Consider the following 9,044-nt stretch of genomic DNA (forward strand, 5'->3'; position numbering starts at 1 on the left):
AGACAAAGGTTTACAATCCTTGATACATGAAAAGTGGGATGTATACGGAGGGTGCTGGGCAACAGAAGACGAACAGCAGAGGGGCTAAGGATCTTAGAGATGGGGAAAGGTCCGATAAAATGGGGGGAAAGTTTGCTAGACTCCACCCGGAGGGGCAGATCCCGAGTGGACATCCATACCCTCTGCCCGAGACGATAACGGGGAGCCGGGGTCCGGTGGCGGTCCGCCTGTCATCGATACCTGGAGGGGGTCTTGAGAAGAGCAGACCGGGCTCTCTTCTAGGTACGGCGACACTCGAAAGGCGAGAGACCAGTGGCTGAGCAGGGGAGGGTGTTGCGTGCGTATTCTACCTACACAAGTTGCTGGCTCCAGGTGTTGAACCGGGTGAACAGCAGGGCCCAGCGAGCTTGCCTGGAGTTAAGCCGCTTGGCAGTGTGCAGATATTCCAGGTTCTTGTGATCCGTCCACACAATGAATGGATGTTCCGCCCCCTCTAACCAGTGCCCCCACTCCTCCAATGCCATCTTCACCGCGAGTAGTTCTCGATTCCCCACATCATAATTCCTCTCCTTGGCGTTAAGACGATGGGAGAAGAAGGAGCAGGGATGCAGCTTAAGGTCAAGGGCAGAACACTGGGACAGGACTGCCCCAACTCCAACATCCAAAGGGTCTACCTGCACTACGAACTGACGGGACGGGGTCCGGATGAATAAATATTGGAGCTGTGGTGAAGCGGTGCTTAAGGTCCAGGAACTCCCGGTCAGTAGCTGGGGACTACGTGAACGGGACCATGGGAGAGGTGAGTGCTGAAAGGGGGGAATTCAGGGTGCTGTAACCAGGGTGCTGTATCCAGGGTGCTGTAACCAGGGTGCTGTAACCAGGGTGCTATAACCAGGGTGCTGTATCCAGGGTGCTGTAACCAGGGGTGCGAAGGTGAATGGAAAGATACTGGAGCGACAAACCGCCCTTGCTGTCTCTGTCTGGCCGGTTCCCGTCTCTCCATTGGGATTCTCTGCTTCTGACCCCTTGTTTTGGAGGCTGAGTCACTGGCTTACTGGTGCTTTCCATGCCGTCCCTAGGAGGGGTACGTTACTTGAGTGGGTTGAGTCACTGACGTGATCTTCCTGTCCAGTTTGTCGCCCCCTCGGGCTCGTGCAGTGGAGGAGATCTTTGTGGGCTATTCTCAGCCTTGTCTCAAGGTAGTAGGTTGGTGGTCTGTTGATATCCCTCTGGTGGTGTGGGGGCTGTGCTTTGGTAAAGTGGGTGGGGTTATATCCTGCCTGGTTGGCCCTGTCTGGGGGTATCGTTGGACGGGGCCACAGTGTCTCCCGACCCCCCCTGTCTCAGCCTCCAGTATCTATGCTGCAATAGTCTATGTGCCGGGGGGCTAGGGTCAGTCTGTTATATCTGCTGTTATTCTCCTGTCTTATCCGGTGTCCTGTGTGAATTTAAGTATGCTCCCTCTAATTCTCTCTCTCTCCCTCCCATCCCGGATGACCTGAGCCCTACAACCATGCCTCAGGACTACCTGGCCTGATGACTCCTGGCTGTCCCCAGTCCACCTGGTCGTTCTGCTGCTCCAGTTTCAACTCTTCTGCCTGCGGCTATGGAACCCTGACCTGTTCACCGGATGTGCTACCTTGTCCCAGACCTGCTGTTTTCAACTCTCTCGCTCTACCGCACCTGCTATTTCAACCTCTAAATGCCCGGCAATGAAAAGCCAAGTGACATTTACTCCTGATGTTCTGACCTGTTGCAACCTCTACAACCGCTGTGATTATTATTTGACCCTGCTGGTCATCTATGAACGTTTGAACATCTTGGAGAAAAATCAGGCCTTAATGACCATGTACTGTTATAATCTCTACAGCCAGAAGGGGACTGGCCCCCCCTCAGAACATGGTTCCTCTCTAGGTTTCTTCCTAGGTTTCTGCCTTTCTAGGGAGTTTTTCCTAGCCACTGTGCTTCTACATCTGCATTGCTTACTGCTTGGGGTTTTAGGCTGGGTTTCTGTATAGCACTTTGTGACATCTGCTGATGTAAAAAGGGCTTCATAAATTAATTTGATTGATTGAACAGATCAGGGTGTGACATTTGTGTTAACATAACTTCTCATCCAGTACAGTGATATAACAACAGTTTAACATGTTGTGTTGTTGTTGTTGTTGTGTTAAAACCAGGAGGTGGTAAGGAGAAGAGGGGAGTCCAGAAAAGAGGCAGAGGCCAGTCATTCTGAATTTAACTTCTCTTCTACGTGTCCAATGAGATCAGCATGATCTAATTTCCTCAAATGAAAGTGATGTTTTTTCAGAGACTACTGTTCTGTGGTATAATTAACCTTATTTCACGATGTAAATCTATTGAGCATGTGGTTTCACTGAAAGCTTTACTGAGCTACAGTACATTTAAGACACTTAAAATGTTCAACCATCGGCTAGGTCAGGGCTCTCCAACCCAGTTCGTGGAGATCTACTCTCCTGTAGGTTTTCGCTCCAACCCCAGTTGTAACTAACCTGATTCAGTTTATCAACCACAGCTGATTATTAGAATCAGGTGTGCTAAAATAGAGTTGGATTGAAAACCTACAGAACGGTAGCTTTCCAGGAACTAGGTTAATCCTTAAGCGTCTGAGTAACATAATAAAAAAATCCCCATCAAAATCCGAGATTTTTGCATATCCTAAGTCTCAATATCCTGTCTTCCGCATCCGCGGTGGAATGTGGCCGAGCTACGGCGGTTTTTGTCGGTCTTCTCACCAAAACGTTTGTAGCGTCCGAACGGTTTGTCCGAGAAACTAATATGACCCCACTGTGGAAAGGGGAGACTCACAAATACGATGATGTTCTCCGTTTTGGTCTACAACCCCCTAAAGTGCCACAGGGCTCGTCTGAAGGTAACCCATACAAATGAATGGAAGTATGGAGGTAGTTTTGTGCCAACAAAAATAAGAGCTTAAATATGTCCCACAAAACTAAAATATTCCCTGAGCTTTCAGACACTTCAAACTTATGATTTATTTTGTGACAGCCTTTTTTGCCATTTATGAATTTGTTATTCAATGTGTTTCTATGGGCTATAGTAGTCAAGGCCAAATTAAATATTTAACAAAACATTTTTTTATATATATATATTTTTTTATATACCTAAAGGGGTCCTAAAATTCTAAATCAAATAGCTAAATTATCCATGGTATGACCATCTTAAAACAATTCCATATGTTAGCTTAGTAAATAATGAAATACAATCTAATTAAACTGAATCAATATTTATTCAGCTACATTAACACATCAATACACTTAAAAAATGAAATACAATGAACTTTCACAACTACAATTACAAACTGCAACTATATCAAGAGTTAATAAACCATATTCCCTGAGCTTAAAAACATTTTCTAAATCACTATTGTTATTATTATTAAAAGGCTACAGGCAAAAGTTGTATGAAAAATATTTTAAAAAGTTAAACAAAAATCCACCCAAATATTAAGTAACTCGTAAAAATATAAAAACTGTTGTTTTTCCTCCCAGCTGCTGGTATTGATGGCTGGTATAGGTCTCACTCTGCTGGTATTGATGGCTGGTATAGGTCTCTCACTCTGCTGGTATTGATGGCTGGTATACAGTGGGGAAAAAAAGTATTTAGTCAGCCACCAATTGTGCAAGTTCTCCCACTTAAAAAGATGAGAGAGGCCTGTAATTTTCATCATAGGTACACGTCAACTATGACAGACAAAATGAGAAAAAAAAATCCAGAAAATCACATTGTAGGATTTTTAATGAATTTATTAGCAAATTATGGTGGAAAATAAGTATTTGGTCAATAACAAAAGTTTCTCAATACTTTGTTATATACCCTTTGTTGGAAATGACACAGGTCAAACGTTTTCTGTAAGTCTTCACAAGGTTTTCACACACTGTTGCTGGTATTTTGGCCCATTCCCCCATGCAGATCTCCTCTAGAGCAGTGATGTTTTGGGGCTGTCGCTGGGCAACACGGACTTTCAACTCCCTCCAAAGATTTTCTATGGGGTTGAGATCTGGAGACTGGCTAGGCCACTCCAGGACCTTGAAATGTTTCTTACGAAGCCACTCCTTCGTTGCCCGGGCGGTGTGTTTGGGATCATTGTCATGCTGAAAGACCAAGCCACGTTTCATGTTCAATGCCCTTGCTGATGGAAGGAGGTTTTCACTCAAAATCTCATGATACATGGCCCCATTCATTCTTTCCTTTACACGGATCAGTCAGTCCTGGTCCCTTTGAAGAAAAACAGCCCCAAAGCATGATGTTTCCACCCCCATGCTTCACAGTAGGTATGGTGTTCTTTGGATGCAACTCAGCATTCATTGTCCTCCAAACACGACGAGTTGAGTTTTTACCAAAAAGTTATATTTTGGTTTTATCTGACCATATGACATTCTCCCAATCCTCTTCTGGATCATCCAAATGCACTCTAGCAAACTTCAGACGGGCCTGGATATGCTGGCTTAAGCAGGGGGACACGTCTGGCACTGCAGGATTTGAGTCCCTTGCGGCGTAGTGTGTTACTGATGGTAGGCTTTGTTACTTTGGTCCCAGCTCTCTGCAGGTCATTCACTAGGTCCCCCCGTGTGGTTCTGGGATTTTTGCTCACCGTTCTTGTGATCATTTTGACCCCACGGGGTGAGATCTTGCATGGAGCCCCAGATCGAGGGAGATTATCAGTGGTCTTGTATGTCTTCCATTTCTAATAATTGCTCCCACAGTTGATTTCTTCAAACCAAGCTGCTTACCTATTGCAGATTCAGTCTTCCCAGCCTGGTGCAGGTCTACAATTTTGTTTCTGGTGTCCTTTGACAGCTCTTTGGTCTTGGCCATAGTGGAGTTTGGAGTGTGACTGTTTGAGGTTGTGGACAGGTGTCTTTTATACTGATAACAAGTTCAAACAGGTGCCATTAATACAGGTAACGAGTGGAGGACAGAGGAGCCTCTTAAAGAAGAAGTTACAGGTCTGTGAGAGCCAGATATCTTGCTTGTTTGTAGGTGACCAAATACTTATTTTCCACCATAATTTGCAAATAAATTCATTAAAAATCCTACAATGAGATTTTCTGGATTTTTTCCCCTCAATTTTTCTGTCATAGTTGACGTGTACCTATGATGAAAATTACAGGCCTCTATCATCTTTTTAAGTGGGAGAACTTGCACAATTGGTGGCTGACTAAATACTTTTTTTCCCCACTGTAGGTCTCACTCTGCTGATATTGATGGCTGGTATAGGTCTCACACTCTGCTGGTATTGATGGCTGGTATAGGTCTCACACTCTGCTGGTATTGATGGCTGGTATAGGTCTCACACTCTGCTGGTATTGATGGCTGGTATAGGTCTCTCACTCTGCTGGTATTGATGGCTGTGTAGGTACTGAAGTCAGAGTTCTGGACTCTCTTCTTCTTCTTTGGTCTCCTCTGTCCCTGACGGATATCCAACGAGGCATAACACAGATCTCCTTCCTCCTGAGAGAGAGAGAGAGAGAGAGAGAGAGAGAAAAAAAATGAGAGAGAGAGAGAGAGAGAGAGAGAGAGAGAGAGAGAGAGAGAGAGAGAAAAAAAGAGAGAGAGAGAGAGAGAGAGAGAGATTTTACAATTAATCTGTTAATATTATTCATATATAATCATACATTATTATTATTTCATGAAATGCATCATGTCACTATGTTTTACTGCTTATTACTTTAGTTTTTAATGAGTATACTCGCCAATGCTTTGAATAGTACTGGGTTACAAATCACATGGACTACAAATAGAGATGGCCACCAGTCAAAGAACTACAACACCCATTCTGACTATACCTTCTCTCTTCTCTCACTTCCCCTGGTGGTAGTCCTGTTCAGAGGAACCTGAGTCTCAGCTGCAGCTGCAGAGGAAGAGTTATCACCATTAAAACAACAAGTAAAGAACACATCTGATATTGAGCTGTCAATTTAACATGGTTTACATTAGTTTACCAGAGTATTTGAAAGAAGGTTTGATTGATTGATTGATTGATGGCTGGTTTATTGATTGATTGATTATTTAATTGATTGATTGAGTTGGAGAGTAAAACAGATTAAGTGAGAGTGAATGTATACTAACTTTGTAAGTAAAATAATCAATTTTGTATATTATTGATGTTGTCAAAAATGGAAGTTTAGGATGTAGGATGTTCCTTACTTCAACAGTTAGTAAGATGGAATTTAAATCAATCAAATCGACAAAAGGAATGAGTGAGTCAGTGCATGCTATGAAATAGTGAAAGAAAAAAGAAAACATAATGCTATTAATATTGAAGTTAGTTTACCTGTTGTTCTGCAGAAGGAGTAGACACAGAAAGAGGAGAGGAGGGAGGAGAGGAGAGCAGACACAGGACACAGACTGAACAGCAACATCCAACACAGTCCACAGTCTACATCAGGAGAGGAGGAGGGGGACTCAGGAGGACTGACGTCTGGACAAAACATTAAACACAAACAGAACCAAACTCTTAGAGTGAGTTGTCAATTATCTACTGCTGATTGGATGTTTACAGATGATCTTGAGGCAATGTTTCATGACCTTAGATCACCCTCGGATGATTGATTCAAAATAACATTTAATGGAACCCAGACACACCAATACTAACACAATATTAATAATACTAAAGATACAGCAAGAAGATCTATATATAGAATAATAATAGTTCTTACCCAGTGAAATCCTAGTGGTGATGTTTCCATAGTGGTACAACTCTTTCTGTTTAATTAGTTTTCCTTCTTCCACCACGTTAGTCTCCATAGTCCCACAGTAGTAGAGTCCCAGGTCAGATCCAGTGATGTTCTCAATCAGTAGATCATAGGAGTTGTTAGAGGGGTTCCACACCACATTATATCCAGGGAAAGGGTTGTTATGCCAAATCGTAGTTGAAATAACAAGAGGTGGCTGGTACTTGTGAGAACAGTTCCTATACCACATAATGTATACTCCAGTAGTTATGATACAGTCACAGTAGAGAGTGATGTTGTCTCCTGGTCTGACTCTCAGCTCCACCTCTGCTGCAGAGATCCCATCCTGACTGGAGGAAACAGCACCTACAGGAAGCAGAGGAACAGTGTTAGGATGAACTGACTGGAGGAAACAGCACCTACAGGTAGCAGAGGAACAGTGTTAGGATGAACTGACTGGAGGAAACAGCACCTACAGGTAGCAGAGGAACAGTGTTAGGATGAACTGACTGGAGGAAACAGCACCTACAGGTAGCAGAGGAACAGTGTTAGGATGAACTGACTGGAGGAAACAGCACCTACAGGTAGCAGAGGAACAGTGTTAGGATGAACTGACTGGAGGAAACAGCACCTACATGTAGCAGAGGAATAGTGTTAGGATGAACTGACTGGAGGAAACAGCACCTACAGGTAGCAGAGGAACAGTGTTAGGATGAACTGACTGGAGGAAACAGCACCTACAGGTAGCAGAGGAACAGTGTTAGGATGAACTGACTGGAGGAAACAGCACCTACAGGTAGCAGAGGAACAGTGTTAGGATGAACTGACTGGAGGAAACAGCACCTACAGGTAGCAGAGGAACAGTGTTAGGGATGAACTGACTGGAGGAAACAGCACCTACAGGTAGCAGAGGAACAGTGTTAGGATGAACTGACTGGAGGAAACAGCACCTACAGGTAGCAGAGGAACAGTGTTAGGATGAACTGACTGGAGGAAACAGCACCTACAGGTAGCAGAGGAACAGTGTTAGGATGAACTGACTGGAGGAAACAGCACCTACAGGTAGCAGAGGAACAGTGTTAGGATGAACGCTACGAAACTACAACAATGTTAGAGACTTAAAGTCCCTTTACAATAAAGATGGCCTGCTATGCAGTTTCATGGCCTACAACACACAGAATAGACCACAGATTGGACTCTATGCCAAAAAATACCTTAAAATAACACAAATCAATATTTTTACAGTGAAGTAATGGGGAACCATTCATTTTCATCTCAAATCGATCAATATAGACCTGTAATGTAAAAGTTTACTCACTTAACAGTGTGATCAGAGCGATACACAGCCTACCCATCGTAGGGTCTGGTGGAGACTGTCTGGAGAGTAGTAGAGGGGTATTTCCATTCTGGCGTAGGAGCATAGAGTTAGAAAGAAGGCCCGCCCCTAACATCTGCCCTCATGGCCTCAGTTGACTACTTCAATGATACTGCCCATGCTTAAACAGGCTTTGTGACAACACGTGCCCTCTACCCATCTCTATGTGTAGGAGGCAGTCATCATTTAACACCTTTGTTGAACCTCTTGATGCTAGTTCAGGCACATAGGTAGGACCCACCAGACCTGGGTTCAGATACTATTTGAAATCTTTCAAAAACCTTGAGCGTTTGCTCTGGCCTGCCTGGAGTACCAGATGGTTGCTGTTAGAGACCATTCTATTGGTCCGTTTAGTCAGGCAAGCTCAATCAAGCACCGATTTAAGTATTTGAAATTATTTCAAATAGTAGTTGAACCCATATCTGTTCAGACCACATACTGTATAGGTGCCGATGGTATTGCACTCAAGACAACATATTTAAGTTGCTATCTGGTTATCTGACTCTTCATACATTCATTTAATACTACTTCTATTGGGGACATTGAATGACATTCATGTCCTGTTTTATCTTATCACAAGCTAAGGCCAAATAGGTAATAAAGCTTTTGGAAACAGTTGTGGTTTTCTGCAGGCCTGGCCTCCCACGCCTTGAACCTCCAGCCCATACCTCACTGAGCAGCAGCAGAGCTGAATCAACCACAGACTCACCTAGGCTTGCACTTTGCACACACATGTATACGCAGGCAAACCCACGCGCACACACACACGCACGCTCACACACACACTCACACACACAAACAGAGGCTAAGACGGTGTGGTTTAGATGTTGAGGGTGTGGTTTATATTTTAAGAGGGAGTGGTTTAGGTTGTAAGAGGATGCGGTTTAGATTGTAAGAGGGTGTGGTTTTAGATTATAAGAGGGTGTGGTTTAGATTGTAAGAGGGTGTGGTTT

At 43.9% G+C, this 9,044-nt stretch overlaps 1 protein-coding gene across 1 annotated transcript; it reads right to left on the minus strand.

The window, feature by feature from the left end:
• Positions 1-350: 350 nt before the first annotated feature.
• LOC123484298 lies at positions 351-6,888 on the minus strand. The gene is made up of 5 exons (XM_045214475.1): positions 6,702-6,888; positions 6,317-6,463; positions 5,829-5,893; positions 5,374-5,493; positions 351-611 (listed from the first exon to the last, which is right to left on the minus strand). The coding sequence occupies exons 1-5, from the start codon at positions 6,787-6,789 to the stop codon at positions 351-353; spliced, it is 681 nt and encodes a 226-aa protein (XP_045070410.1). The 5' UTR covers positions 6,790-6,888.
• Positions 6,889-9,044: the final 2,156 nt, after the last annotated feature.

The sequence above is a fragment of the Coregonus clupeaformis genome, unplaced genomic scaffold, assembly GCF_020615455.1.
Source record: "Coregonus clupeaformis isolate EN_2021a unplaced genomic scaffold, ASM2061545v1 scaf0262, whole genome shotgun sequence".
NCBI lineage: Eukaryota > Metazoa > Chordata > Actinopteri > Salmoniformes > Salmonidae > Coregonus > Coregonus clupeaformis.

Excerpts from the sequence above, each read along its gene's own strand:
- LOC123484298 (XM_045214475.1), bottom strand. The coding sequence starts at position 6,789 with ATGGAGACTAACGTGGTGGAAGAAGGAAAACTAATTAAACAGAAAGAG. Across the intron at positions 6,464-6,701 it reads CACCACTAGGATTTCACTGG|ACGTCAGTCCTCCTGAGTCC; the intron begins GTAAGAACTATT and ends TGTTTTGTCCAG. Across the intron at positions 5,494-5,828 it reads GAAGTGAGAGAAGAGAGAAG|GAGGAAGGAGATCTGTGTTA; the intron begins GTATAGTCAGAA and ends TCTCTCTCTCAG.